We start from the raw sequence: 28,000 nt of genomic DNA on the forward strand, positions 1-28,000 counted from the left end.
TATAGACATTTATTGCTACTGAATATACCCTAGCTGCCCTGTACGTATCGTCGGGCTTCCGACATGCCGTCAATCACCATCAAAGCCGCAGCGGAAGGCACCAAAGACGCGAACGCGGGGACCGAGGATGTGTCTCATAGCCTCGTCATCTTTCTGCAGTCGCAGTCGCAGAACATGTTGACGAGGCTGTACCAGAAACCCTCCGCTTGTCTCTCGATCTTTAGGTGGGAGTCTTGGGAGTCATCAATGTTCGTGGCCAAGTTCAAACTCCCGGTTTTAGGCTGTTGCGGCCCCTGGAACGACAACTCGTCATGAACCTCCTGTGGCTCGATTTGCCAATACCCCCGTCAACGATGGCAGCGTGGGTGACGCGTGAGGGGAAGAAGTAGGTTCGGGTGCATGCATTGCGTATCGCTTAACTGACATCCTGTAGACCATACCAAGACGCGCTGTCGACATTGGCGCGGTTGCATATTCTGCCACCATCAACTTCGAAACACTCCTTGAACCCCACTTTCAAATCCGGCTTGCGGCAAGCGATCACCGGAGGGTGTGTACTGGTGTGCAAAGTTGCGAACTTTTCCTACACGTAACCGCTTTGTTGCAGTGGCACAAGCGGCAGTTTCGGGGTACTCATAGAGAACGACGACAAAAATCCTCCCCCAGAGATCGATGCCCTGGACGGGTATGCTCTTGAGCGTTGGGAGGTACATTCGCACCGCTAAGCGCGTTACCTCCGGCTGATCTCGGGGACAGACTATCCTGTACTATATGGTTTCGTCTGGGACGGGGGAGTTCCCTTCACAGCCGTCCAAAGGTGTGTTGTACCTGCTGGAAAGAAGTGGCCTCATGGCTCGGGTTCAGTAAGTCCAATCTTACTCTTTCCTTCCAACGCGTCATTCAGCGCGAGTAGCGGCGCATTGCAGATTACGTCCGGTGGCTTCCAATTCCTTCTCCATCCGCCGCACGTCCAACTCTGGGAACTACTGCTCCAGTACCTCCAAATGGCAGAGGTCAGTTCCATCCAACCTAGTCTGAAACTGCGTCTGAGAAGCAGAGCCACCTATAGGAAAGACAAATGGATCTTGTAGAAGTGATCAGCTTTCTCCTGATGCTGTCCACGACTGAGCTAGGGAAGGTATTCGAGCGTGGCCGTTCTCCCGCGAAGATGACGCAATAACCCCTGTCTAACGTTCCTAGAACTATTCCACGGAGAACCTGAGTCCCACTCAGAAAACCATGCTTGACGACCTTCGCGATTATGGGCTGATTAAGCAGCGCACGGTAAGCACCTTTGCCTCCAATTCTCTACACTTATTAATAACTCAACGTTCCCCCGATGTGCCGAAGCCAACTTCACGGAGGTTCAGTCCGACTCGACTAGCCACTACGCTGACGTCTTCATCCCCCCCACTTCCCACGTCTGCCGGTTCGGGGGACGGATCGCACGCTCAGGGGTTCATCGTCCTTGAGACCAACTACCGTCTGTATGCGTATACAGGTGAGCCGCCCAATCCGTAATACTATGAGCGCTGAGTGTCACGGAAATACAGATAACCCGTTACAGATTGCTGTCCTGAACCTGTTCGTGACGCTCAAGTCGCGATTCCCAAACCTCGTTATCGGAGCAATAACGCGCGATAGTGTCAAGAAGGCGCTCGCCAGCGGCATTACCGCCGACCAAGTAAGCATGTCCGTATCCTTGCATGCCGTAGACGGTTTGCCGACGTCTGCCTGTCCAGATCATCAGCTACCTCGTCACACATGCGCACCCTCAAATGCGAAAGAATGTGAGTGCTGAAAGTCGCCGTCGATTCTTACCGGGAGACGGCACTGAACGAGCTCGTCTCAGCAACCTCTCCTTCCCGTCACCGTCCAGGATCAAATCCGGCTCTGGGAGCTTGAGAAAAATCGCATGAAGTCGCAAGAAGGTCACTACTCCTGCCATTTAAGCTCAACGACGTCATCGAGCACGAGGACTGATCTTCTGGCTGTCGGCAGGGTATTTGTATACCGCCTTCGCTTCCCAGGCCGACTACGAATACGTCCTCAACTATGCGAAGCAACTCGACGTCGTCTTATGGGAGAACGCCTCTCGACGGTGTTTCTTCGGCAGCGTAGAAGGCCACGCTAACATTCGAGGGTTCATCGAGCGACGGCAGACCGCTGGGAACACTTAGTGGTGACGTCGTCCGGACTGCCAAAGGTTTCCTACCTTGTCTGCCAGCTCGTAGGCTCCAGGACTCAATTGACGCATCACAACCGCCACATGCTTCTGCGAGACGGCGTCGCGACTCTTCTGTTCTGACGGCGGCCGCTCCTGTTTGGGACTGTTCGTTCCTGGAGTGCGAATGCATCATTCGGTAATGTAACTGCTGCATACGACATGCGCTTACGACCCCGTGAGCCTGCTCAAGAAGTCCTGTGTATCGAGATAGTCCGTCCGGTGCGTGTCCGATCCCGAGTCCGTTTACGTCCCCCACACTGCTGCTACTATCGGCCGGAATGTCCCGCATCTCCGCCGCCGTATCGCTGGTAATGTTCGAGGCTCCCCGCTGGGGGCCCGCGTTCTATGGGGTACGCGGGAACCGGGTGGTGATGCCCCTGAGATGAATGCGGGAGCGCGCTTGCCTGGTCGTACTGCCACTGCATGGAAGGGTAGGAGCGTGTCCGCAAGTGGTCCCTTCCTCGGCCTCCTGGCAAGTTCGCTGCCGTGGAGAAGGGGACAGGTGGGGCAGATGCGAGCGACGGACCGTGAATGGGTGAGCCTGTGGGAGACCACGACGACGTTGCGGTAGGACTCCCATCGGATCCTCCTTCAGCGATGCTCCGATGGGCGTCCGGCTGCATGGCGGACTGTATTACGGCGTGCGAAGTCCAGCTGCTCCCGCGTCGCTCGTCGTACGTGGGACTGAGGTGGCCGGCGCCAGAGTAGGTGGTGTTAGGGTACATCGCCGGCGCGGCCGTCGATGCTGTCATCGTGTCGTATGGGGAGGCGTGCCAAGAAGTTGGTGAGGCCGGACCCCCATTTCTGCGCGCATAAGGGTGTGTTCGGTGCTGGGCTGGAACGACGAGCGGCGAGACTGCGGGCTGCGCGTGGGGAGAGCCGCCGCCGAGAGCGGTGTCGAGCGAGCCCAAGCGCGTCTGGCCATGGTAGTAGTAGCTGGACGGGTCGCCGCTATGACGTGCGAAGTGCCCGTGTGGCATCCCCGAGGAGTCCTCGCCCACTGGAGAGGACGGGACACCGCCGTGTAGGCTGGGCGGCGAGTGTGGGCCAGGTGCGTGGATTGGTTGATTATCTATCGCATCTCTGTCACTTCTGACCACCACCGCAACGTAACAGCGTCAGTGGGGGGTCGTCTAGGTTGGGATCTGCGCCGAAGAACACACCTATGGGAATTCCCCGTGCTCACGTCGTGGGCTTCCTCAAGGTTGGGCGGGTAACGAAAGTTCGTCGACCGCGTGAGCTCCGGCGGTATTTCAATCGACATGAGATCTGGACGGCTTGTGGGCCTTCGTAAAAGGCCGGCAGCTAGATCCTCCTGGGTGTAATAGGAGATGAGGTGGTAGTCGGAGCCGTCAATCTTGACCGTGATCGTCTGCTGACCATTGCGATCAGGATTGCGCTTGTGAACCTAGCCAAAGTATGAAGTCTGACCTTCTTAATCAAACCCCGCGGTTTGTAGCTCAGGTGCGGCTCCGGCATATGCCCGGCGGGGGAATACCCTGGCAGGTCCGCGAAGTGGTGAGCGGTACGTGCGCTCCGATCCGCGACTTCCCGGTAGAGCTGACCGAACAGTCAGAACGATTCCACATTTGGTACAAAGGACGCACCAGGAAGTTTCCGGATATCCGGGACTGGGACCACGCTAGGCCTTCCGTCCAGCGTTTGATGCCGCTTTCCTCGACGCTGAATATGAACACCGCTCCGCTCTTGATCATCGTTCTCCGCTCGAAGTCGTTCAGCCGTCGGGTGACCCGGGGTATCGATCCCCGGCGCGCTGCCTGAGGGTCGACAATAGCCCGCGTAGAAATTAGCGCGTAGGCACGGGTCCCGTCAGCGCGACTGGTAGAGACGGCAAACGGGCTCGGACGCTGACCTCGATGAGCCGCAGGGCGTCCATAGTGGTGTCGACGAAACCTTCAAACAACGGGATGTCGGTGGACATGGCCATTGCTTTGGTGGCGATGAGTAGTCGTTAGGTGCGTGAGTGGGGTGGGCGGAGCGTCGTAGGTTGAGCAGCGCGACCTGCATTTTAAGGAGCTGGTCCGTCTTCAGTCACAGGCGGATTCTTCGACGGTTGCTTTGGGAAGTGCGTGTTACATCGATCAGTGCATGATGCGCATCATCACCATTTACACAATACAGCTGCTGGGAGCGTACAGGCCCGAATTCCTAGGTACACGACCCGACCGTCAGTCACGCCCGCGCCCAAAGTCTGTGCCCAAAACCGCGATGCCCATGCCGATCTCATCTGCGCCCCCACAGGCTGCCTGCTGGATGACTCCGCGGCGCTTCTGTGAACACCGATCCGTGATACCCTCGCTCTAACGTGCCCCCCGCAGTGCTGTACTCCACTAACCAATTCTTCCCATCAATACTAAACAACGTCGAACTAGCTCGAGAGCTGCACCGGTTGCCACATGCACCAAAACGATGACATGGAGGGTCAGACGCGTGGCATCGCGAAGATGTGCAGGACGCCTCGCTGGAAGGGACCAAGTCGCGCATTCGACCGATTGGATGGGTTCGGTGCCACCTGGACCCCGTTTCTCACTGCCTGGCCGTATGTCGAACATATTGCCGTAAGAACGCCCACCCAATTCCGAAGAGAAGCTGGGGTTGTCTTTACCCTCTCATGGATGTGAACCTTACGCCTTTGCTAATTACAGTAAACCCCTCGCATGGGCCGGCCGGAAGATACGAGGTTGACGCTGGGCACAGGTCTAAGGGCCCTATATGTCCAATTTGGGGCGGGGAGACGGAGACACAGGCACTATGGAACTGCTGTTGCCCCGCCGTTTGGGCAGGTGCGACCGCCTGGGGGTTGCAGTAGCCCTCCCAATACATTCCGTACGTTCCATCGATGTGTCGATAACGAAACCTTGTTCCAGCTTGTTCTCCATGCCGAAACCCCGCTAAACCTTTTTTCACTAACTCAATTGCAGACTGACCATCAGGTTTCCCGCCCAGCGCCCCAGCGGTCTCCTGCCCACGCGGTTAGATCGGCGCAATGTTCTCTTCCTCCAGGTTACTGCAGATGGTCCGCGTACTTTCAAACCCAGCGAAGTCCTCGGGCTGCCTGGGGGCACCGCGCCCCGCGCCTGCAACCGCTTGCGCAGCACATTGCCCGATTGTTATTCGGCTCCTTCATCAAGAGCCCCGCTAACGACACAGCCTGCAAGTGCTCGGGAAAGACAGAAGTGGCAGCCTTATGCCTAAACTGAACCTTCGAATCCTCACCACGTTGTCGCGATGATCACCATCCTACCGACCGCTGACTCCCGTTGGCACGCGCGAGCGACGGACGATCGATAGACTGCACCTACTCCGCCGGCGCCGCGACGCGCGCGGGCGTGCGCGCGGGGAATGCAGGTACCATCATCGGTATAGGCGTCGTCCGACGGGGCGCTGGCCGACGACCCCATTTGAGAGCGCGTTCGACACCGACCACGCCCGCTCTTACGTGCTGGGGGCGGGTGGACGGAGGTACGGGTCGAACCTCGTGGCAGCGGTGTCGTTAGGACAGGGCACTATTGGCTGCGCGGGCTCCACCAGGAACGGGCTGGATCATCTGGCCTGCTGACTCCGGGTGAGTCCGAGAAGTGCAGAGGGAAGTCTCGGGGATGAGAAAACATACACGCCCGTTCCCGCACCCGACGAGGAGGATCGCGTCTGTCGGGAGGCATCTGGCACATCGATTGGCTATCTTGCCAGCATGCGACACACGCGACAGGTTTGCCAAGAGCCTCTGGCACCTCTAGAGAGTCCTGTAGCGTAAGTAATCAGCGCTGCTCGCGAATATGCCGTACGTACGAAAAGATAGATTGACTTGCGATGTGGGTGCGGGTGCAATGGACCGCGTTCGACGAAAATCTAACTGGAGAGAACGACCGGCTCCGACTTCTTCGTGGACCAAATGGTTCGCGGAACCAATTTGTCCCTTGATGGACGGCATCTTCCCGCGCCCCTTTCGCTGACACAGCGCGGTTGGATCAGCTACAACCTTGCCTTGGCAGCGCGGCCCCGCGAAGTGTCAGGAGGGAGAAAATCGAGGAGATATTGACAGAGGACGTGCTCCACGGGCGGGCTGGAGCAAAAATGTTCCAAGTAGTTGTGGACGAACATGGGGGCGCCGACAGCGGGCATCCACTACCGCCCGAGGGCGATAAAGTTTGATCCGTGCACACTGTAGAGGCCTCACAGGGTTCTGTCATTCACGGTGCGATCCATTGATCTCGGACTCGACGCCGACGGCGTAGACCACGCGGGCGAGGACCAGTACTAGCATCTCGAATAGGTTCACAGAGATCAGGCGAGTGCTGGACGGCGCCACAGCGCCCACACTCGATAGGAACGCGAGTCACGGGCGCAATACGACGTTCCGTAACGCAGCAGCAACCGAGCAGGCCGTGGCGGAAGGGCGCGGCCTGGCACTCGCGGGTGACAGAAACCAACAGGAACCACGCGGCGCGTGGTTCCGTATTCTGCCAAATGCAGGGCTTGCATGTAAGGGCTATCAGGATGCGCCGGGGAACACCCTCGGCTCCCAATCGTGCAATTAGGGCCCAGGGGGTGCCTCGGCGTCCAGAGTGGACGGCCTGTTCGGGCGCACACGACGGAGCAATGAAGGGACAACGTACTGCGATGTTCTGCAGCCGGCTCTAGGACGTACAAGCGGTCCAAACCTACATGAGGTGTGAAGTCGTCTCGCACGGCGGCCGGGTTGCCTATCGGGTTGCGTGCACAACCCCCGATGCCCAGCGGTCCGCGAACCTCCACGGAGGACGCCACAAAGCTTCGACGCGGCAACCGAGTTTCGCGGGCTGAATCTGGCAATCGCGGGGTGGTTTTAGGTAACGCTGACGGCAAAGGGGGATGCATCGTACACGAGGGGCTGCCAACAAAGCGAGCTTGTCGCCGTTTCGATGCGGGCGCCGCTGCTTCGCGGAGGACCGATCGGCCATGGGCGTGTGTAGCGCTGTGTAGCGACAGGGCGCACGATGGGGGTGCTGGAGATCGTTCCGAGATGGGCTGCCGACGATAGCGATCGCAGATTCTGTGCTCGGCCCGTGCACGGTCGCGGGAGAAGGAGGATTGGGATCGGGCGGTGGGTAGGTGGGGAGGCGAGTCGCACTCCGCCCGCCTCGTCTGGCGGTCGGGGTGCAAATGGGCCGGGTACACGACTGATACACGTGTATTCTTCAGCAGCTGATGGCTTCCGATATGGTGCGAAGGCCCGGAAGGGCCCCACCGCAGCTGCGTCGGAGGAGCGATGAGCGCACGAATCAAGAGAATAGCAGGAAGAAATGGCGTAGCGTGGGCGTGCATAAGGGCTCGTCGGGAGAAAGCATAGAAGAACTCACCCACGCAGCTACGAAGCCCTGAGCGTTGGTCAGACGGCATGGGTGCCGATAACCGATCCTGAGGAACACGGCCGAATGGTGTCGAGAAGGGGCGTCGTCAGAGGGTCCGTCCGTGGCACGGTGCGGTCGCTTTACAGCATGTGAGCGGGGGGGAGGCCACGACGATCTTTTGAAGGAAGAGGCCCACTTCTCGAGTCTGGTGATGTGGATAAATATTGAACGGCAGCAGGGCGTCGCAGGGCATGCCGGGTGCGTGGCGTGCCGGCGGAGAACGGTGGGCGGGTGATGACGCATTGACGTAGGTTCGCGAGGATGGATGTGTGCTAAACTCAGTTAGATAGTGTACGCTCAGCAGCGGGGTTTAGGGCGAGAAGATTGGGATGGATACTCACCGGAGATAGCCTGCGCTATGACCCCTCCCAGAACACTCGGCGGCGAAGCGTTGCTGTCATTCTCGTTCGGCGGTAAGTTGCGGATGGGTCGTCTCTTCCAAGTGTCGCTGGCGTATACCGGGCATGAGCTGACCCCTGCGTGAAGATCCGGGTCGAAGGCAGCGGCAGCCACGCGAGAAGACGCTTGGTGAATTAGCGAGCGCGCCGCGGGGTGGCCGCCGGAGCTGGCCGTCGAGGGAGAAGAGCTCGACAGTGCGGCGCAAAGGAGCCGAGAAGTCTAGCGAGCAGAGTGGGTCATCGCCGTCGCGTCGAGAAAGCGACAAAGGAGGCCAGGTCGCCGCAGGAGGCTCGTCCGGCTGCGCCCTTCCGGAAGCGCAAACAGCTGCACACTCCGAACCGTGTGCCTAAAGTCTGGGGCGAAGCAGCCTGACAGGGACCAATCCTGCCGTATTTTTCGCACCGGCCGCAGTACAGGCTACTGCATAGGTATGTGCCCGGACCCCACGGGGGCGGCGTGTCTCTCCACCCACAGAATAACTGTCCGGGGGATTGAGCGGGCCGAGGCGCGACATTTCATTGCGCAAGCGGAGAGCCCTGTTCGGCGGTGTCAGCGGCGGAGTCGCTGTGTGCACTCTGTCATGGCGGGCAGACTAGCACCCCCGGCGCAGAGGGTGCTTCTGCTCGATATCCGAGAGCGGGGCGCGCGTCTACGAGCCGAATTCTATCTGGCACAGGCGCCGCCGCCTTGTACGTTTGGTCAGAAAGCCGCGTGATGGAAACAGCCTGTGTGGTGATGCTTACCGTCGCATTGACGAACTTATATGGCTTGATAGCGGTCGGCGATGGCCCGTCGGTGGACACCGTGTGCCTGTGGGCACGGCCGACGATCCACCTGGCCCAACGCGGGAAGGCAGCTGCCCTTGAGCAGGGGGCGGGCAGCGAACCGAGCCCTTGGCGGCGCGCAATGGGATGTGCTCATACCGGTGACATGCGCGGGCACCACACAAATTGGCAGAAAGGATTAGGCAGCAGTTGACGACTCCAGGGCTCCTGGGAGGCGGACCTGAGCCAACCGAGCGCACTTCCCGCCCACTCCGGCCGTTCGTGCACACACACCCCGGCGCCTCCCGGCCCGCGCCCCCGACCTGCGCTGGCCTCGACCGCCCCCGGCTCCCTCCTCCTCTCACCTCCCAGAGCGCGAACTGGGATCGAAGAGGCTAGTTCAGGTGCGGGTCTGACCCCAGCTTCGTGGATCGTTCCGCAGAGGTGCGGCCGCACCACACACGCAGCAGCATTCCAGACCCCCAGGGGAACACACCCACCTAGCGCGACCCATCTGCCAGCCTGAGCACCGTCCAATCCGACCACACCCCCGCTCACACGCGCGACATGTTCACAATGGAACCCGCCCTGATTCGCAAAGCCAACAAGGTCCTGTGCACCGCACCCGAGACACGCTCCCGAACAGTAGGCAGCAGACAAATCGCATTGCTGATTGACGAGTACTAATCTAAGAGAGGCGATATGGTGCTACAGGTGGGAGGTACTAAACGAACGTAGTCTCGTAGTGTGTAGCTAAAGAACGAATAAACACGAAGGGGCGTAGTAACGAACGAACGGTCGCGCATAGGGGCCTACGGAAACGATACATGCTGGTGGGTGGTCTAAGGGGGGTCATTAACTGCATACCGCGCACTACTATCCTAGGTTGGCCCGCTGCAGGCATTAGGGTGATAGTAGGCTTCCTCGCTAGAGTGTACACTATCCAAGCTCTGAAATATCCTGCGGCTGCCACACACCCGTCAGCCACCACGCACATGCCCGGACAGCCGGAGCGCTCACCTCTTCGAGCCGCAGATATAATAAAAATGGCGCGATGAGCGCGCGCGCAGGGCGCTCATGCGCGGACGCGCTGCGGGAGGAGGGCGACCTTGCGCGACTTCTTCACGGCGTGGCCGTCCTTGCCGAAGTAGCGCTCCGTCTCGAAGCTCCACTCCGCGTTCGCGATGATCCAGTCCTCGAGCCCCTGGATGTACAGCGCGACCTGCCGGTCGATCTCGGCGCCCCAAGACGGGACGACCTTGCGGCACTCGAAGAACCACTCGAGCGTCTTCGTCCAGAGCTCCCCGGCGAGCTCAATCGCGTCTTGCCGGTCAACGCCGTTCATGTGCATGAGCACGCAGACGAGGTTGTGCGTCTATCAACAGCATCCCCGCGGACCATCAGCTGCGTTCGGGGGCGGGCGGCGGAGCAGGCGATAAGGGGACTTACATCGCCGCGGGCTTGCTCCGCATTGTATGAGAGCACGTCCTGGAGAGGCAACGTCCCGTAAGGCTCTGTCACGCTTTAGCGCCAAGCAATTCAGCACTCACATTTGCCCATGACACGAGGTCGTTCGTCGCGTCAGCGAGCGCCTTGATGATCGGGTGCTCGACGACGTCGTCCGGGAGGTCGATGCGCGCCGCGTACTCAATGAACGCGAAGCCCGTTTTGCAGCCGCTTGTGTCGCGGCGGAGCAGGATGTACTCCTCCAACTCAGGGATGTTCTCGGAGCCGCGGTCGTCCGCCTGCTGCATGATTGCTTGGAAGTAGGTGTCGAGCGTGGACATGAGGCGCTGCTGGCAACCAGGGCCTGCGGTCTCTTGCATGCGCACCCAGAACCTAATGCCGCGAGGCAATGCAAGAACAAAAAGAAGGAGAGGCACGTGAGCGCCCCGGTCATCATAGGAGATCATAGCACAGCGACTTACGACTTCGTGAGCCTGTGCGCTGCGGTATCCGACGAGTACGTGTGCGGCCAGTAGAGCGTGTTCATCACACACTCCGCGAGGCCGCGCGTCCCTGTCACGTCGAACTCGTCTGTCCAGTCGTCGAGGGTGAAGAGGAAGTTCATGAAGTCGGTGCAGACGCGGAGCTCATCGAACGAGCAGTCGATATAGCACATGCCGCTGAGGAGACCGGCGTTCAGAGTGAGGAACTTGGCGCGCTGCTTCTCCGAGAAGTTCGCCATGCTGAGAAGCCACTCCTCGGACTCGCGCGAAACCTCGCGTTCCTGTGCATGGCAGCGGAGGGGGTACGGGACCGGCGAGATGAAGTCAGGGAAAGCGAGGATGACGGGCATCTGGGCGTCGGCGGGGGTGTCGGCAGCGCGTACAGCCATGGGTGTACAATACAGAGCGGAGGATGTGAGCAAGGGGTACAAAGGAAGGAGCGCGAGAAGCGAACGACGTGCCACACCGACTGGGGAATTGCCCGCCCGGGCCTTATATACCGTGCGGCCTTGATGCGGAGTCACCGGGGGAGGGAGGCAAATGTTCCGTATTGTTTCGTGAACGAGGCGCGAGGAATCTGTCAAGCGACAATGTATGATGATCCAAATTTGTCAAGGGTCCAAGGGTGATCGCCGGGTATCAATATTCGAAGAATTGACGACGTTTGCGCTCGGGGTCGCAGTGCACAATACCCGCGCCCGGGACCACAGGAGCTGTTCGGACGCTGCAATGTACGCCGGAGCATTCTCATTCGAAACTAGCGCATCATTCGATATTGACAAGAGGGGCTGAGACGGGGTATACGGGGCTTGGGGTGGGCTGGACAAGGCCACTAGACTGGGACACGTACCTCCCTGTGCGAAGGGAACGGAGCCGCCAGTTGGATTCCAGATAGCCAGCTTGAGCCGGCGCGGTTGCCGAATAGCGACCGCCCTGACGGCGGGAGACCGCGGACGTGCATGGCGCGCTGACAATAAGCTCTCAGCTCTTAGCGACCCTGACCGCACGCGAGGCCCGGGTGAGGGTTGAGAACGGCGGGAGAGGCGTGCTCGATGTCCGGACGCGTGTGCACGATCTCGGGTACACGACGATGGACACTCTAACCATCCTGAGGCCGATTTAGAGAGTTTGACACGCCTTGAACGAATATGGGCGTTAGCGAGAGGTTGCAATTGTTCTGCCTACTTACGGCGTGCGCGGCCACTGATTGCTTAATATTGGCGGGCGGTGCTTCGGAGGGCTGCATTCCCATATATGGCACCGCTGACTCGTCGAAACAAAAGAGCGTGCCGAACACGTAAGATTAGACGGAGCAAGTGGGCGCCGCGCCCCCGTCAGATGTTGCATTTTCGTCAAAGATTTGAGATTGACAAGATGGCGGATGTGCAGCGTGGCCGGCCGATATGTTCTGCGGGAAGATCCCCATGTTGAACAGACAATAGGGGCTCTAGCGTGTTTCAGACGGCGTTGTCGATACCATCATCTCCGTTGCAGCGGCCCACAACAAGGTGAGAGGAGGAGGAGCGGAGCCGTGAGATCGTCCAGCATCGATTTGCGCACAAGCATCCACGTGTTAATCAAATTCCGCTTCAATGCCCCGCGCGCCAGAAGAACCCCGCCCGTCGCCGCTTTTAATATATGCACTCCGCGACCCTGTATACTGACGGGCGTCTATGCGGACAGCGTCGGTGAATGGCAGCGCTTGGGCGGCGCGGTTATCCATCATCCCGACGTCGACCACCACCATTCCGTCTCAGTCTTTCACCTCGCGTACTCTCTGGTTTCCTATACACGCATCAAGCTCTCTAACCCCGACGATTTCACCGACGGATATACCGGAAACACCTCGCGAACGGATTCGTACCTCATGGCCCCGCAGCCTTCCACCCCTGCCCTCCCACTCAACGTTGCACCCGGATCAAGACCTGCCACAGCGCAGTCTACGTTGTCCACCGCCTCCTCGTCCACAGCGGTCGCCAAACCTGCGCCGAACCCGCCGGACATATCGAGCCCCCATGAGCTGACGGCGTTTGTACGCGGCGGTGATCCCTCCACCAGTGCTTGTCCGTGCTGATGTTATATCCGATACGCGTCTGGTCGGACACCGCGGCCCTTCTCGCTGCTGCGTCTGCGTTCTCCAGGTGGAATCACTGCTGGAGCAGCTCGACCAGAAGTTCGATGATATGTCCACCCAAATCCTCGATCGCAGTACGTCACCCGTCTTCCGTGCCTCTATGCTCCGTGCCTCCTTCCGTGCTTACCTCGGCTGATACCTGTCGCATGCAGTGACACAGATGTCGAGCCGCGTCGACGCGCTGGAGGCCTCCATACATGATATCATCAGCAGCGACACGCCTGCTGTACCGCTGCCGCCCCTGCCGCCCAGCCTCCCGCAGTCCCCTTCCATCCCGCAGAGGAAGAGCACGGGCAGTGGATAGCGATACCAGTCCGGTCCTGACAGATTGGTGTCATCGCCTTGCGGAAGCTGTATGTACCTACCTTTTCTGTATACCCAGACGACTATGAGCAGGATGAGCGGACGTGACAGCGGTCGTGCACGTCCGACTTGCACTGGTTTACGCCTCAAGGCACCAACTTTTCACTATATCATGTGCGCAACCTTGCAACCACGCAACCACAGCTGTCTTTGGCGGACAGATGCGCGACATCAAGTCCGGGGGTGTGCCTGCCACTTCATTCCACCGTGTCCGGCTCCGCTGTGTCGATAGAATGCCGTGTCGCGCTTGCAAAATATCATGGAAGTTGGCAACCACAACAAGCGCGATGTCACAATGCAATCGCAAATTCTGAACGCAAAACGGCGGATCTTCGTTATACACTCAAGTGAGCTCAGCCACTCCTGCCTATGTATCGGATTTCTTACCCATACCCCACCTGGCAAACTCTGTGGACGCGCCCTCGCACTCTCCGCGGGATCGTATTCAACGCCTGCACTCCGGAACTTGGGCTCCCAATGTCACTCGGTATCCATTCAGTGCTGGTACGATTCTCTGCGTTAATGCGTTCATGTCGGAATAGGCGCCCATACTGGCGCGGGTCTTTTTGCGCGAGCCCAACATGTGCGTAGTATCACCATTTCATGCGCGACGCGCCAAATCAGGACCCTAGAACAGAAGGCTCCACCTGATAGATCTTTGGGACGGTGCCGAAGCCGTTCGTTTCGCGCGCGAGGCTGCTATAGCGCCTTGCGCACATCCTGAGTCGCGTCATTTCGGTGATCAAAGATTTCAGCCTGAAAGCGCATCCACCCTCAATTCAAAAATTCTGGGAGCAAATCAATCGCCTTCTCTCGACGATGGGGAGATTCTATAGATTCAAACCGGTATGTAGCCGCATCCTCAAGAGAACTGCAGTCACGCGCTCATTCAGAAATCAGCTCTCCGAAGCTGGCTGCGGCGAAGACGGGTTCCCAACTGAGCGCAAAAAAAAATCTCCAACGGGTTTCTAGCTGTACTTCCAGACAGAACTATCACTGCCCACCCCGATACACCAACGAACACGCCAGCATTCACGCACCGCTCTCACGCGCACAACGCCGCCAGTCCAGATCCGTCCCGCTGCGTCCGATGGCCGCCAGCGACTCGCGCGGGAGACGTGCGCGCCCTCCGCATCTCCAGCTTCGCGCTTCCCCGTCTCCGCTCCGGCTGCGCTGCAGCGCTGCTTTGGGCTGCAACCCACCACTCTCGTCCTGCCCCACTAGAAGCGACGGCCAGGCAGCCCAACTTGTCCTCGCCCCTACCACACCTGACAGCTGCCTCGAGGTGCTCTCGCACACGCCTTGGTCGATGCCGTACGTCGCCGGCGGGGAGGCAGCAGCGCCGCTACGCCTCCATTCATTCAGCCCGTCCCGATATAGGCATCCAATCTCCCACCTATCGCAGCGGGCCACCCACAAAGGACGCGTGGCGCGGGTGCACGCTGCCTGTCGCACACGGCTGCGGGGACGTTCCATGGGTCCGACGCATCGGGGCAGACACATGCACGGAAGGCGCCGCCGCAAGCCGCGCACGCGCGACGTGACACTCGACAATGATTGGGCTGGCGCGCCGTCGGGGATGGGATGGGATGCAGGACTGTGCTCAGCGACGTACGTCTGACCCGCCCGGGCCCGCAGCGGCCCTGACCGCTGACAGAATTATAGGCCCCGCGCCCGTCCTTGGTCCAACCAGAGCGCGAGCTCGACGGGCGGAGTAGTAGGCAGTTTGACACCGCGCGCGTCGCGGAATAGACGGCCGATGCGCACTCAAGTGATAACGTATGCACTGCGTCCACGCAAGGTTACTATTACTCCCGGGCGCGAGCTGGGAGGCTGCACCTGCCCGAGACGGCCGTGGCTAGCCGTCGGTGGCCAGTAGCAATGTGCCCCCCACCCCGCATGTTCGTCCAACAAGGTGTGCGGCCCTGAATGGAACGCGCGCATTGCATACGCCAACGTCAACGTCAGCCCACGAGCTTCCTGCCCACAGCCCAAGCACGAACGTAAGAGGGGAGCGTGACACTGCTTCCGCATAGGTCCTCTTTTATTTTATGAGCACGGGGCTAGCCGAGCGAGTACATCGTAGTGTAGAAGCTTCCTCGTCCATCCGAAAAAAACATACGCCTCGCGGCCATCAGTGCGAAAACCACGCACGAACCCCACCTCGGACGCCCACCGCTGGCGCACACTGCCAATTCTCCGGGTCTTCTCCAAATCCGACCGGATATGCTCCACCCAAGGCGCTGTCCTGTGGCCGCACGGAAAAATTGCCCTGCCATCAGTCCAAGCCGGGCGTCGAGGTCGGCGGCGCCGCGGCGAGCACCCTGCGCGCGGGCCCTGGGCCCTGCGGGGCACCCCCAAACATCGCCGAGATCATGTCGCCCAGCGGGTTCGCCTGCTGCGCGCGGGGCGGCGGTATTGCAAAGTAGAGTTCCGCGATCTCGATGAGCGCCTAAGAGCAGGGGCAGAGCGCGGTGTCAGCCAAGAACAAAGTGCATTAGAACCGTATGCGTTGAGGCGAGCAAGAAGCCCGGTGTTCATTAGCACTGGTTGGGCAGGGGCGAGCAGAGAAGCTGCGAACGGCAGATCTGGCGCCCAGAAAGCCTCCGAGATGGATGGTGTGCGCGCGTGTCTGGCGCACACCCCTGCGGGGCTGGCTGCAGCCGCGCAGGTGTGCGTGGGCGATGCCCCGCGTATCGGATGCACCGATGTACAGGTAGGGTGGGCCGCGAAGGCCCCCCGCCGGCAGCGAGGACGATCCGTTCTCAGAAGCGCGCCCAAAGGCGGCGCGAGACGTGTGGTCGTGTAAACGCGGAAGGGCGACGCTGGGAGCGGCCGGTACTCTGCGCAGCACGATTACCCACCTTGCGCACTTCTCTGTGTGCGACGGGCCCGGCCTTGCTCTGGTACGTCCCGCAGAGGCGCACCCAGGCCTCGCGCATCGTCTTGTTCTTGTCCCCCTGCGCGCGCTGGCACGCGCGCACCGCGAGCTGCGCGAAGTTGAGCGTCGGCTCCGTCGTGAACACGATCTCGTCCGGCTGCCCCTCTGCCTCCGTAGGCTTCCCGACGGGGATTGGGGCGGGCTGGTGCGGCGATAGCAGGCTCGGGCGGCGCGCGCTCAGCTGAGCGAGAAAGTGCACAATGAACGTCCGCGCGGCGAGGATGTTCCCATTTTGCAGGTATCTGCGGGCATAACGGATGAGAAGCGGCGGTAATTTGCGACGAGGCGCGCCCGCTTACGGTATGATCCCCCGCAGCGCGAAGGGTCCGGCGGGCGCGGCGGGACCAGCCCACTCGACGAACATCTCTGCAAGCACGCGGGCACTGTCCCGCTTTCCCGCCGCGAGCAGGTGCACTTCGGCGGCGGCGAAGCTGCCCTCTAGAGGTGCGAACGCCAAGGACATTGTCAGCGCCAATATGTCCGGGGCGGGCGGACGGACGCACCCTTGTATAGAAGCTCGCCGACATAGTGTTGGAGATCAGGGTCGCCAGCGGGATGTGGGCCAACCTTCGCGGACCAACTGGGAACTGTCAAGGAGGCCGCGCTGCGCAAGTAAGATGGAAGGCCTTACGCGACGGACTTGTCGATAATCGTCTTGCGCCAGGAGCCAGCCGGGCCCGCGAGGGCGATCAGCTGGGTGAGGCGTCCTGTACGTCCGAACAGCACGGTGAATATAGTCGCGGAAAGGAGATATGCAGGCACTGACCCCGGCTCTCGTCGTTCACAGTCTCGCCCTTGCTCTCGTACACATCCAGGAGGAATGCGGCGAGATCCGTACCGCTACCCTGCTGCCCCGCCTTGAGGAGCTCCCTCGCGGACTGGAAGAGGACATCGATGGCGGTGTCGTATTGCTTTGACTTATTGTAACGCGAAGCGAACGTCCGCGCTTTCTGATGGGCTTCGTACGGCTGTCCAGAGGCGATCAGAGGCAGGATGGCCTCGAGGGCGCGCGCCGAGGATGTTGCCCTTGCAGGAGGCATTCTAACGGCTGGGTCGAGCAGAGTCTCAGGTGGGAGTCACACAGAGTCTAGAAGCGTTCAAATTGTCGGTGTTGCAGACTGCCTAAGAGGGATGCCGAGAGTGAGGAGGAGGTCGTTATCGTCGTTCACGGTAGCATCGGTGCGCTCGCTGCCGGGCACCGCCAGTACCACGGCGCCTATCGTACTTTGTGGCTCGCACGCCGGGCGCCTACTCGCCGCCCACATCTTAGTTCGCGACTACTCACCCCACACGTTCGGTGAGCGGTACGGACAACAACGGTTGAGAGAATAATCACCGGTGAGAAGGAGACTGACCAGCTGGTTCTCCAACTACCGGTCTATCTCAGGTTGGCTGTGAAGAGTACCAAGTTCACGTCTTCCTGAAGCCCGCGTCTTCGCCAGGACTACAGCACCCTCGAAACAAAACAAAACGTGCCCACCCCACCCGCTTTCACTTCCGCTGCTCTCGAAGTACTTCTCGGCAACAAAGCGTCCTGCTATTGTCTCGAGACGCACCCTCGGACCACCACCCGAAGCCTGACGCGGTCTCTCAACGTCAACCGTACCCGGGAGAGTCCCTGTCGATTCACGTCCAAGATGCCCATCTGCACCAGCTGCGCGGAGCCAACGGCGTACCTGTACACCGTCTACGACTCGGCGTACAACTTCCGCTTGGAGCAGTGCGTCAGTCTCTCTGCTGTTTGCCTCTGTCTTTTTGCATTTAGCAGGAGCCCCGATAATCCCTACTGAGGCCTTTTCCCGGCGGACCCCTTTTGGGTCCGTTTGGTCCGGACAGCTTGGCGACCCTCCATGGGCCATTTTGGTCCGGATTGTGCTCAAGGCCTCCCGAACGGCCCTCCGGTGGTCCGGACAGCGTAGGGGGTCCTCATTTAGCCCGTTAAAGCTTCATATCCGAACCGCTCGCTTGTTCGGACGACGATGCTAATCTGCCTTCGCGTCTCGCCCTTGCACAGACCGCCTGCCACGCGTTCGCGGACCCATACGTCGAGCACGACACTCTCACGCTCCTCCTCGATCTGATTCTGCTCAAACGGGACGTCTATCGCCACCTTCTCTACAACCGCGGCCTGGGCGCCCGGAAGGCCGGCGACCCCAAGGCGCCCACTAGCACAAACCCGCCCGACGCCAGCAGTAGAAGCAGCCTGCTGCCGCAGCGACACAGCGAGCGCGTGCGTCTCGCGCGATGGTCGCGCAACGGGGCTGCCCCTCTGACACCATGTTTTCTCCCTAGGATCGGTGGTCGCTCATATTCAAGTTGGGCGCGGCCCTGATCTGCGTCGACGCATGTGAGGCCCTGATCTCCTCGTACTATATCGTGCGCGCACAGCGAAGCTGATAGAGACACCTCGCACAGTCATCCGGTGGACACACATCAATAGTGAGCTCCCGCGCACTACATTCACCACCAATATATCGTGTGGCTCCCGCGTCGCAGCTGACCGGAGCTTCGCGCCAGGCTCGCGCACGCCCCACCCCGGTGACACCGCCGCGACGGCCGCCTGGAGTCGCGCCGCACTGCACGGCTTCCTGCGTATCCTCGTGGGCTGTCTCTTCGGTAAGTGTGCTCCCGCTATAATTATAGCGGGCGCGCTCGCCCCGCGCCCGTGTTCAATTAAGGCACATGTCTAACACCAGTTCGCCTTTGCTATTGTGCCCGCGCAGAGACAGCGGCTTTTCACGCGGGCGTTGTGCTCGCCTGCTACGCCGTGCTAAGGGCCCTTCCGACCGCCCAGGCGCCCGTGTCGGGCATCCGGGAGCAGTTCAGGTGCGTCCCCGGTCGAGTCTAAGCTTGGGCGAGTAGGCGTGCGAGCGACGATCCGTGTCTGCGTCGATTTCCACATCGACGTCGACAGCGGTGTCGCCATCCGCACCCGGGCGGCGGCGTGCGCGACACGTCGGCCCTGCCTGCCCGTGGTTTGACGGCGTGCAGGGCGCGCCATCGCGTCGACGCAGCAGCGCTCCGCCTGGGCGGAAGATTCGTGACGCGGCGGGAGCGCCCTCCGTGTGCTCACGCAGCTTGCTGACGGTCGCGTGCGCGTGCGCACACACAGGTACTCGCACGTCCCGCTGACGCTGCTCTACTCGTCCCTCACGAAGCTCTTCCTGCTCTTCTGCCTGTCCGTGTGGCACCCCGACGCGGGCCCCACCGCTGTACACGCCGCGCCACCGCCGCTGCACCCTGACGCGGTGTTCGAGCACCCGCTCATCACTGGCGCGCTGTCGCTGCTGGACGCGGACACGCTCGACCGCGCGTGGGTCGTGCGGAACGTGCTGGGGGGCATGGCCGCCGGCTTCGGGCTGCGAGGTGCGTGCACTCTATTCGCCCTGCGCCTTCCCGCCTTCTCGCCGGGACAGCGGTGGTTGTTGGTGCTGTACTGACACACACTTGCTTGCGCTTCGCTTCGCTTCTATCCGGCGGTGCATCCACCTTCGCAGTCGTCCTCGACTGCCACCCGGTCTTCACGACGATCATCATCATCGCGGGCTGGCTCGTCAAGACCGCCGTCGCGGGCCTCGTAAGCGGGTGGGTGGGCACGGGGCTGGACGCGGACGCAAAAGCGGCCGGCGAGATGTGGTTGGCCTATAGCATCCCGTAATCATTAGCGTTCGCGCACTGTTCGCGCGCGGAGGTAGCTAGAGCAGCAGCACTGTGTCGGCATTATCGTAATTCAGCGTGAACCAAGAGCTAGAGTAGTAGGTACAAGTCGGAGAACCCCAGCAGCCAATGAGGTGAAGCATGGGGAGCAGCCAATGGCACGCGTGCGGGTTGCGCGGTGCGCGTCCGTCGAGGATGCTTTAGAGGATGAACGGGAACATCGCCTTCCTGTTTGCGGGGTACGCCTTCCCGAACTCCTTCTTGTAGTTCTTGTGCTTCTTTATGGCCCAGACCACCATCTGGTACGTCGAGACGACCAAAAACAGCCACGCTACGGAGATAGAGAGGGAGGAGGTGGGGATGAATCGTGCGTCCACCTTGCGCCGTCTGTGGGAGAGCACGCACCAGCATAGCTGCCGGTCATGACGGCGATGACCGTCCAGCCGACGGTCTCGAAGAAGTAGTTCGGGCACGAGACGAGCGCGAAGCCGTACCCGCGCGGGATCGCACGCGCGGTCGAGCCCGCCGGGCGCAGGTTCCGCAGCGCGATGTGGTTGTGCAGGTTCGAGAGCTCCGCGAACTGCGATCGGGCGCGCGGGCGAGCAGCGGCGCGCGATATCGCCGGACGCGAGCAGAATCGGGAGCACAATACGTCAGCACCAGCAGTCAAGGGCGCGAACTCGGGGCACGCACGAGCCAGACGGCGAGGGACGCCCAGAGGAAGGTCGGGTTCTCGCGGATCGTGCCGCGGATGTAGGGCGAGGTCGCGGCGAAGGACGGGCTGTAGACCGAGTACGCGAGCAGCGCGCCCGAGAGCAGGTGGTAGTGGGCCGAGCTGGGGCGGGGGGTGCGTCAGACGCGCGGCGCACAGACAGGGAAGGTAAGCAGGCAGGCGGCGGTGGCGCGCGCTGCTCTGTGTTGGTGCTTACTTCTTGAAGACGTTTGTGAACGGCATGGTGCCGTGCGAGAACCGGTGCACGAAGAGCGTCTCGAGCTCGCGCTTGAAAAAGTGAAGCATGACGGCGGCGTACACGTATCTGCCGCCGCGGTCAAAAGTCAGCACTCCGCATCCGACTGACGCGCCAACAGAGGGATGCGCGTGACGAGGACTCACTTCTGTAGCACGCTGTGCTGGACGTGCCCGCCGTAGAACACGGTCGGGAAGTGGTACACGAGCGGGTGAATGATGAGCGGCCCCACCTGGACGCGCCGTCGCGACGTGCGGGCCAGGTCAGCAGCGCGTTCTCTGTCTTTGTGGTGAGAGCATTACGCACGTATTCGATGAGGAACACGGTCTTCCAGCCGATCTGCGGGCCCAAGTCCTTCACGGTCACCTCGGCGCCGTCCACGACGCCCGCGTCCTTCAGGCTCGTGCCGTCCTCGAGGGCCTTTTTCTCCCCCTTGAGCGTCAGCTTCTGGCGCGAGGGGTGGAACTGCCGGTGCACAGGTCGCGCGTTGTGTCAGCGCGCGGGATATCGTTGGGCAGGCGCGTTACTGACCTTGGGGTGCTTTGCGGTGATGGCCTTCTTGAGGTCGCGGACCGTGTGGTCCTCGACGGGCTTGTCAAAGGTGATGAAGGTTGGCAGATCGCGGGCGAGGGAGGTGGGCTTGGCCGCGGAGACCTTGACTTGGACCATTTTGGCGGCGAGGACGCAAGAACGTGCAGAAGAGAGCCGTTGGCGTTGTGTTCAAGTACGGGCTCGCCACCGTCCGGGATGGCGGCTATTAGAACGCGACGCAGCTTGTTGCGTCACTCTCTGACACGTTCTGCCGACGCTTCTCCATTGCTGCGGCGCGGTCAACACGAATGCACTTTTGGCGGAGTGGCAATCAGCTCTGCACGGTGGAAGGACCGGGTGTTCGAGCCCGGCGCAGACTGTTTTATTCTTGATCTGTCCGCAGTCCTCATGACTGCGCGTACGAAGCAACACACACAAAGCAGCAGTAGATCGGTAGGCGTGCTCAACCCTCCATATGTCGTGGCTGCACGGCGACAAGAAGATGCGTTGGCAGTGTTAACCGCGCGTGGAGCTGGGGACGCGACGGGGGGAGGCTGACGGCGGTGGGGGGAATGTTGGGGTCGACGGAATGCGTTCAATGTCCCCGCTGAGTGCTGAGGCCTTGTCATGTCGCGAGCCTTCACCGGCATCACTCGATGTCCAGCGCGGCCGTGGACCATGAGGTGTCGATTGGGTACTCCCAGCTGGGATCCGGAGGTGGGTCGCGAGAATGGCACTGTATACGCTGCGGGAAAGGTTTGGTTTGCGCGGGATGTGTACGCGGCATTCACAGCTTGCACATGCATTGCTCGCATTCTCTAGGTCTTGTAGACGGTTTACGAGCGGTTCAAACGCGAGCGTTTTTATCGAGAACAAGTTCAGCGTGAGGTGTCATGCAGACAACTAATTCTGAGCTCCTTGGCTGCATGATGATACATTCCTGAATAAAGGTACACTACTTGGGGCATCGTTAGCCCATTAAACATGGTATCAGGGTCGTGTCAATCGTCAGAGTCTCGTAGCGCACAGCGCACAGCGCACTCCGCCCCGTCAGACGGCGCTGTCATTCGGCCTCAGCAACCGCCCCCTCGACGGCTCCCCGCCCCCCGCACTCCCCATCCGATTCTCATGTGGCGCGACCGGCTTCTCCGAGAACTGCCCCGAGCCCCCGCCCGCGTCCATGCTGCGGCTCCGCCCGCGGCTCGCGGACGAGATCGAGCGGCGCACGGTGGACTTGATGTGCGTGACCGGATCCCCAGGGGAGTCGCGCGGGTCGATGCTCTCCTGCCCCGGGTTCAGCCGCCAGTACTTCATGCTGTGGGTGGTGCATGGGTTAGTCGCGTGGAAAAGGGTGAGAGAAGGGGGGGACGCACTGTTTGAGGAGGGTGTAGAATGCGGAGCCGAGGAGCGAGCCGAGGAACGGGCCGACCCAGTACTAGCGGGGAGAAGGGAGTGAGAGGGTGTGTGCTTTCAAGAGGGAGAAAGACGTACGACCCAGTGGCTGTCATAGGGGAATCCTGTAACAACGGCGGGTCCAAACGAACGCGCCGTGTTCATCCCCGCCCCAGTGTAGAATACCGCCCAGCTGCGAAGAAAAATCAGCGGTGAGTACACATCGGTACTACGATACGCCGGCGCACGTACAGATGGCAGACGAAGAGCGTAAGACCAATCCCGACCTGCGAACGGACATGAGCGACGCCTTGGCGTGGAAAGGCGGAGTGGTGCGTACCGGAGCGAACGGCGTCGCGCTGTGCTTCTCCGCCGCTAGCATGAGAATGGCGAGGACGAGCGCAGTCGTGATGAACATCTCGATGAACACGCCCTGTGCGCGATTTACCCCGTTCGCGAGGAAGGTGCTGGATGCGGGCGCGCGCGCAGTTAGCGTGGGTCCACAATGTGATCGCGCACGCAGTACTCACTTGGACGCGAGCGGGCCTGGCGTGAGAGCGAGAATTATTGCCGCTGCGGAGATACCCCCGAGCAGCTGCGCTATACAATACAGCACGAACCGCACGGGCCCAATCACGCCCGTGATGAGGAGCGCGAGCGTGACGTTCGGGTTGAAGAGCCCCCCAGTGACGCGGTAGAAGAGCCACACGGAGGAGAGCAGCGAGAAGCCGAAGCAGAGCGAGATGTACATGCCTTGCTCGATGGTGGAGTGCTGGGCGCCGCTCGCGAGGGCCTCGCCCTGCGCCGCCTGTGTCCCGCCGTACGCGAGCATCAGGAAGAAGGTGGTGCCGACGAACTCGAGCGACGCCGCGTAGAGGTCGTCCTTTATTTCCGCAAAGTACGAGAGTTTGGGGGGCGAGCCGAAGGTGAAGTTGGGGTCCGGGGTCGCTGCATGCTGGCGGCCGCGGATAGGCATAGCGACGGACGGTGACGGGGGGTCGAAGAGAGGTATGGGGTGGCGGTTCGGTCGTGTGCGCGGGGCTGGGCTTAAGTGAGTAGGAACGGAGGCTGACGGTGTTCATGGAGGGCCCGAGTGCAATCGAGACGCACTACGTCACATGATCGATAGGCTGTCAAGCTGGAGTGTGTCGGGGCGTACGATTGGTGGGTCCATGGAGGAACATACACAGTTTGGCAGCCGCGCCTCTCATAATTGAACGACTCCACTCCTTCCTCCTCGCGTCGGCATCTCCGGCGATTTAGGCGCCCGTACCTTCTGCCACCATCCCTTGCATCGCTCCACTGCTCGCTGCTATCGGACGTTCGTGGACGTCGGTTGCGTCTTCTAGTGCGCTGTGTGCTGCGGAGGACGACGGAGGCGGCGCGGCGCATGGCCGTGGCGGAGTCCAACTCGATCCCGGCTGGCGTGGTTTCAGTCCCAGTCGCCGCCCTTGGATCGACCGCGCTTGACCTGCTTGCGCTTTTCCTGGTCCAGCCGGCGCCGAGCCTTGTCGGCTCTCTCGAGGTCTCGGACCCGCTTCCGCTGCTCCTCGCTCGGCTCGTTCACCAGACCCGCGGACGCGGCGGACACGATCAAGGTGTGCAGCTGCAGCGATCGACGATCGAAACGTGTGAGCTAAATGCAGCGCGGGCGGAGCCGACAGGGGGGTGCTCGCCTTGGCAAGACAGTCCTGCACGTTCTGGGCTTGCGAACGGTGCACGGTGGACGTGATCAGCACCGACTGCGATGACGACGCGTACGCCGGCTGCGGAACGAGCTCAAGTTGTAGCGGAATGACATCAGCTCGAATGGAGGAGGACGCACGGTGTGTTTGAGGTGCTCGCGCGCCCAGAGGGGGATCCAGGGCGTGTCGAGCGGGCAGCGGAGCGTCGCCTTTGTGTTCACCTTGTTGACGTTCTGTTTGCGCGCATGTGTGCGTTACATATATGCGCCGCGCTTCGGATCCGTACGGCTGGATCGACGCACCTGGCCGCCTGGCCCAGAACTTCGCGAGAAGGTGAGCTCCACGGCGTGCCTGGGGATGTCTTTCATCTTGAAGCTCTGGATCCAGGTTCGCGCTTCTGCGCTGTGGGCGGCATCCTGGATGACCGGGATTGGGGGAGGTATGGGCAGACCGTCGCGTCCTGAGTGAGTCCCTCTTGCCACGAAGACCCCACCCAGAGGGAAACTGGAGCGAGGAACTTTGGGAAATGTGGTGTAAAGCGCAGAAATACGCGCCGATATCAGCATGAAGGTACAAGCTGCAAGGCAAATCGAGGCATAGGTGGTGGTTGCAGGTAGAGCGTATTCCGTACAAATCGGACAAGGGTTCTGCGCGCTTAAGCTTCTCCCAGCGTCCGATCGAGATGGCAAAGTGATGGCAAGCATGTTTGCCTCATCGCTTGGAGTGGTGAGATAGTGTCTTGCGTGGCGACATTGGGCATATTCGAAGGCTATGGCAGCACTGGTGGCACTTCAGGCTCGATTCCTCTTCAATTCAATCGTTCGAACCTGAGGGCCAGGTTGAAAATGCATATGTCGTGTATCAGTGGTATATTGCAATACAGGTCCTCACAGCGCATGATACAGTGTACAAGATACCCGGGTATATATACAGAGAAAGGGAATCCATGAAACGTATACATCTCTGACCTGCAACCACATCCACGATGCAAGCTAACCTCTAGCGTTCCGCCCCCCGACTATCTCGCCGTAAGTTTTAGCCCCGCCCTACGCGCACTCAAAGCTGTCCGCGCTGTCAGGGTCCCCGCCCTTGTACCGGATCGTCGTCGGGTACTATCACCACCATATCTCCACGTCAGTGCACCCACCACAGAAAAAGGAGAAGAGACGCACCCTGCAGAGCGGGCGCGTGAACCCGACGCCGTTCGAGACGTTGTTCCCGACGTAGTTCGCGGCGGTGAGTGTGTCTGGGGCGACGCCCTCCTCGACCCACTGCACCATCGCGGCGAGGATGTTGTGCTGCGGGTCGAACGAGAGCGGCGGGTTGTCGTTGGACGCCTGCTCGACCGCGCCGAACGCGTTTGCTGCGAAGCCGCCCTGTACGTACATGCAATTGTCAGCCTCACTGCACATGCGGATACTGGTTTACCGCTTGCGCGACATACGTGACTAAGAGAGGGGAGGCGGACGGATCAGATGGGAACGACGGAAGAAAGGCGGAAGTGGAAGGAGAGGGGGCGCACCAGTGGTTCATGCCGGGCACGAGGAAGAGGCGGTAGTAGTCGTCGATGTCCATCGTAGTGTTCGCGCGCGTGAACTCGTCGACGGTGGTATAGTAGTGGATACTGTTGCCCGGGCTGATGAGCTGGTCCGCCCAGCCGACGTACTGCAGCAGCTTGCCGTTGTGCTGCGGCCCCGCGAACGCGGTTAGGTTCGGGTTGATCGCCTAGCATGGTGCATTGTTAGACATTGCTATCATTGCTATCTGAGAAGAAAGAAAGAAACGCGAGATACTCACGTTCGACTGCCCGGGGTCGATTCTATCTGTTATCTTAAGTACGGTCGCGTTGTAGTCATGAATCTTGAAGTTGGTATCGCTGCATCAACGTGTTAACCATCGATATCACAGAAGGAACGAAGTAGTAGCTGACATACTTCAGGACCATGAACTGGAAATAGCCCAGCCCGATATCGAACTGCTTCTTCCCGACGAGGCCCTTGTAGTACTCCGTCTCGCCGCCGGGGTAGTACCCCCCAAAGACGTACGTCTGGTCGGCCTCGTAGTAATCCGCGTAAATGCGGCGCAGCGCACCGATCTGGTCCCCCGTCAGACACGTCGACGCGTTCTGCCCGGCGCGGCACGTCAGCGTCTCGGGGCGGAAGCTGGACCCCAAGGCGAATTCGAGAACTGCGTTAGCCGAGCGGTGTGGGCCATGAGTTTGAGCTTATTACGGCGTACCTGCATATTCTGGGATCGTTGATGATGCCGTCGGATAGCTGCATCAGGTGGTCAGAGCGCGCTCGGACGCCTCGGACAGCGAGCGCGGATATGGAGGGCACGCACCCCGTCGAGCGCGTCGCACTGGCGCATGACTTCGGGCGCGAGCACGTCGTTCCAGACGTCTTCCGTAATAAAGTGCGGCGAGGTCGAGGGCTGCGTGTTCAGGTTCATGTGGATCGACCATCCTTGCAGATGCGTCTGCCAGTTTGCGGGGGAGCCGACGACCTGCGGCAGACACGTACCCCCGGTCAGACTGGAAGACACCGTCGGAAGGCCTAGAACTTACGACGCCGTCGAAGTCGTCTGGAAAGTCTTGCACCTCTTTCAGCCTGCACGCACCCCAAGTTTAAGTTCGCCTGCCTAATCCGCAGCCAGAGTACGACACACCCTTGGCGCCCACCTGTCCCGCGACGCGTCAGGAATGTGCGAGCGGCCGGCGAGCACGGAGCGACGTACCCGTCGAGCACCCCAGATAATAGGATTTGTTCGCAGCAGTGCCGTAGTACTCCTCCACGATCCGCTTCCCCGCGAGCACGCTCAGGTGCAGCGCGCGCCATCCCCAGTCCACGATTGCGTTCTACAGGGAGGGCACAGATCGAGCAAGATAAGCGTCGGCCGAGCTAAATCCACATTTCTCGCGCGTGCTCACGTCGTTGTGCGGCCCGGCCCACTCGCCGTCGTCCGTGTCGCCGTCGTGCCCGGTGTTCGTAGAGATTCCCGCAACTGCGATAATCGGATGAGCCTCCGCCCCCGCGGCTTCGCTGGAGCTATTTCCGCGACGAGCAGCCGCGCCAGGAATAGCACTCACATCCTTGCGGAATCGCGACGTGTCCGAGCTCCGTCACGGTTACTGTAGATGGGGTCCCGGGTGGGAGCGCGGGCAGTCAGCTAACGCTCTGCAGTCACGTAGAGAGTCGTGTGATCGGTGGTGGCGCACCTCCTCCGGCGAGACCTCCGTTCCCTACAGTGAGGACGCGCCCGTTCCAGTCGTCGGGCAGCCAGACCTCGGCGAGCGCGGTCGTGCCTGCAGTAGCATTCGTGGTGACGACGAGCTCGACGCGGCAGAACGCAGGCAGGTTGGTCTCGTCGATGCTGGAGTAGACGTTCGAGATGTTGACACGGGTGTTAGCGGCAAAGTGCGTGGTCCCAGTGAATGCGACGCCAGCGAGGGGAGTTGGGCCAAAGGAGGAGCAGGATCTCTGGGAGCCGGCGGTGGGCCCCGAGGCAGCCCCAGCGGTGATAGCGAGCCCGAGCAGGGCGAGAGCGGTGGGAAGAGACATGAGAGATGTGGATGGGTGT

General features: G+C 60.8%; 11 protein-coding genes across 11 annotated transcripts; 3 read left to right on the forward strand and 8 right to left on the reverse strand.

Annotated features, from left to right (window-relative positions):
• Window positions 1-63: 63 nt before the first annotated feature.
• TRAVEDRAFT_126287 (transcription factor Tfb2) lies at window positions 64-2,180 on the forward strand (the record flags this gene model as incomplete). The annotated part of the gene is made up of 13 exons (XM_008041469.1): window positions 64-224; window positions 281-385; window positions 434-550; window positions 608-707; window positions 757-863; window positions 911-1,013; window positions 1,070-1,138; window positions 1,201-1,284; window positions 1,351-1,501; window positions 1,554-1,684; window positions 1,743-1,790; window positions 1,853-1,931; window positions 2,002-2,180. 13 exons carry the CDS (start codon window positions 64-66, stop codon window positions 2,178-2,180), a joined length of 1,434 nt encoding a protein of 477 aa, XP_008039660.1.
• Window positions 2,181-2,493: 313 nt separating this feature from the next.
• TRAVEDRAFT_72578 (uncharacterized protein) lies at window positions 2,494-4,169 on the reverse strand (the record flags this gene model as incomplete). The annotated part of the gene is made up of 5 exons (XM_008041470.1): window positions 2,494-3,319; window positions 3,391-3,599; window positions 3,659-3,787; window positions 3,835-4,005; window positions 4,101-4,169. 5 exons carry the CDS (start codon window positions 4,167-4,169, stop codon window positions 2,494-2,496), a joined length of 1,404 nt encoding a protein of 467 aa, XP_008039661.1.
• A 1,171-nt stretch (window positions 4,170-5,340) lies between these two features.
• On the reverse strand, window positions 5,341-5,680 carry TRAVEDRAFT_29569 (uncharacterized protein). The gene has a single exon (XM_008040940.1). The coding sequence runs from the start codon at window positions 5,647-5,649 to the stop codon at window positions 5,461-5,463; it is 189 nt and encodes a 62-aa protein (XP_008039131.1). The 5' UTR covers window positions 5,650-5,680; the 3' UTR covers window positions 5,341-5,460.
• A 4,196-nt stretch (window positions 5,681-9,876) lies between these two features.
• TRAVEDRAFT_124930 (terpenoid synthase) lies at window positions 9,877-11,100 on the reverse strand (the record flags this gene model as incomplete). Its single annotated transcript, XM_008041471.1, has 4 exons — window positions 9,877-10,176; window positions 10,251-10,289; window positions 10,352-10,640; window positions 10,730-11,100. 4 exons carry the CDS (start codon window positions 11,098-11,100, stop codon window positions 9,877-9,879), a joined length of 999 nt encoding a protein of 332 aa, XP_008039662.1.
• A 1,386-nt stretch (window positions 11,101-12,486) lies between these two features.
• On the forward strand, window positions 12,487-13,188 carry TRAVEDRAFT_169335 (uncharacterized protein; the record flags this gene model as incomplete). The annotated part of the gene is made up of 3 exons (XM_008041472.1): window positions 12,487-12,782; window positions 12,892-12,958; window positions 13,037-13,188. Exons 1-3 carry the CDS (start codon window positions 12,618-12,620, stop codon window positions 13,186-13,188), a joined length of 384 nt encoding a protein of 127 aa, XP_008039663.1. The 5' UTR covers window positions 12,487-12,617.
• Window positions 13,189-15,245: 2,057 nt separating this feature from the next.
• Window positions 15,246-17,332, reverse strand: TRAVEDRAFT_29572 (uncharacterized protein). Its single transcript, XM_008040941.1, has 6 exons — window positions 16,955-17,332; window positions 16,820-16,895; window positions 16,692-16,768; window positions 16,488-16,626; window positions 16,112-16,430; window positions 15,246-15,699 (listed from the first exon to the last, which is right to left on the reverse strand). Exons 1-6 carry the CDS (start codon window positions 17,226-17,228, stop codon window positions 15,526-15,528), a joined length of 1,059 nt encoding a protein of 352 aa, XP_008039132.1. The 5' UTR covers window positions 17,229-17,332; the 3' UTR covers window positions 15,246-15,525.
• Window positions 17,333-17,825: 493 nt separating this feature from the next.
• Window positions 17,826-19,846, forward strand: TRAVEDRAFT_126449 (Arv1-domain-containing protein; the record flags this gene model as incomplete). The annotated part of the gene is made up of 8 exons (XM_008041473.1): window positions 17,826-17,912; window positions 18,203-18,418; window positions 18,481-18,535; window positions 18,604-18,627; window positions 18,706-18,804; window positions 18,912-19,014; window positions 19,301-19,554; window positions 19,686-19,846. The coding sequence occupies 8 exons, from the start codon at window positions 17,826-17,828 to the stop codon at window positions 19,844-19,846; spliced, it is 999 nt and encodes a 332-aa protein (XP_008039664.1).
• A 199-nt stretch (window positions 19,847-20,045) lies between these two features.
• TRAVEDRAFT_126270 (trans-2-enoyl-CoA reductase (NADPH) TSC13) lies at window positions 20,046-21,482 on the reverse strand (the record flags this gene model as incomplete). The annotated part of the gene is made up of 7 exons (XM_008041474.1): window positions 20,046-20,176; window positions 20,251-20,425; window positions 20,539-20,680; window positions 20,775-20,882; window positions 20,960-21,045; window positions 21,120-21,278; window positions 21,345-21,482. The coding sequence occupies 7 exons, from the start codon at window positions 21,480-21,482 to the stop codon at window positions 20,046-20,048; spliced, it is 939 nt and encodes a 312-aa protein (XP_008039665.1).
• Window positions 21,483-22,394: 912 nt separating this feature from the next.
• TRAVEDRAFT_126535 (aquaporin-like protein) lies at window positions 22,395-23,712 on the reverse strand (the record flags this gene model as incomplete). The annotated part of the gene is made up of 6 exons (XM_008041475.1): window positions 22,395-22,659; window positions 22,718-22,779; window positions 22,836-22,929; window positions 22,989-23,023; window positions 23,077-23,203; window positions 23,267-23,712. 6 exons carry the CDS (start codon window positions 23,710-23,712, stop codon window positions 22,395-22,397), a joined length of 1,029 nt encoding a protein of 342 aa, XP_008039666.1.
• Window positions 23,713-24,168: 456 nt separating this feature from the next.
• On the reverse strand, window positions 24,169-24,987 carry TRAVEDRAFT_125523 (uncharacterized protein; the record flags this gene model as incomplete). The annotated part of the gene is made up of 4 exons (XM_008041476.1): window positions 24,169-24,372; window positions 24,434-24,502; window positions 24,562-24,654; window positions 24,724-24,987. 4 exons carry the CDS (start codon window positions 24,985-24,987, stop codon window positions 24,169-24,171), a joined length of 630 nt encoding a protein of 209 aa, XP_008039667.1.
• A 480-nt stretch (window positions 24,988-25,467) lies between these two features.
• Window positions 25,468-27,981, reverse strand: TRAVEDRAFT_126658 (feruloyl esterase-like protein; the record flags this gene model as incomplete). Its single annotated transcript, XM_008041477.1, has 12 exons — window positions 25,468-25,533; window positions 25,594-25,825; window positions 25,944-26,146; window positions 26,219-26,297; window positions 26,356-26,583; window positions 26,660-26,697; window positions 26,765-26,926; window positions 26,988-27,030; window positions 27,154-27,278; window positions 27,351-27,424; window positions 27,510-27,551; window positions 27,639-27,981. 12 exons carry the CDS (start codon window positions 27,979-27,981, stop codon window positions 25,468-25,470), a joined length of 1,635 nt encoding a protein of 544 aa, XP_008039668.1.
• Between the last annotated feature and the right edge of the window lie 19 nt (window positions 27,982-28,000).

The sequence above is a fragment of the Trametes versicolor genome (assembly GCF_000271585.1).
Source record: "Trametes versicolor FP-101664 SS1 unplaced genomic scaffold TRAVEscaffold_7, whole genome shotgun sequence".
NCBI lineage: Eukaryota > Fungi > Basidiomycota > Agaricomycetes > Polyporales > Polyporaceae > Trametes > Trametes versicolor.

What these genes read in the sequence shown, in the direction of transcription:
- TRAVEDRAFT_29569 (XM_008040940.1), bottom strand. Translation starts at nt 5,649, where the DNA reads ATGGGGTCGTCGGCCAGCGCCCCGTCGGACGACGCCTATACCGATGAT.
- TRAVEDRAFT_29572 (XM_008040941.1), bottom strand. Translation starts at nt 17,228, where the DNA reads ATGCCTCCTGCAAGGGCAACATCCTCGGCGCGCGCCCTCGAGGCCATC. An exon ending in CGGCGAGCTTCTATACAAGG is followed by an intron (nt 16,627 to 16,691) that starts GTGCGTCCGTCC and finishes TCGCACCTCTAG; the next exon opens with AGGGCAGCTTCGCCGCCGCC. An exon ending in GCGCTGCGGGGGATCATACC is followed by an intron (nt 16,431 to 16,487) that starts GTAAGCGGGCGC and finishes TTATGCCCGCAG; the next exon opens with ATACCTGCAAAATGGGAACA.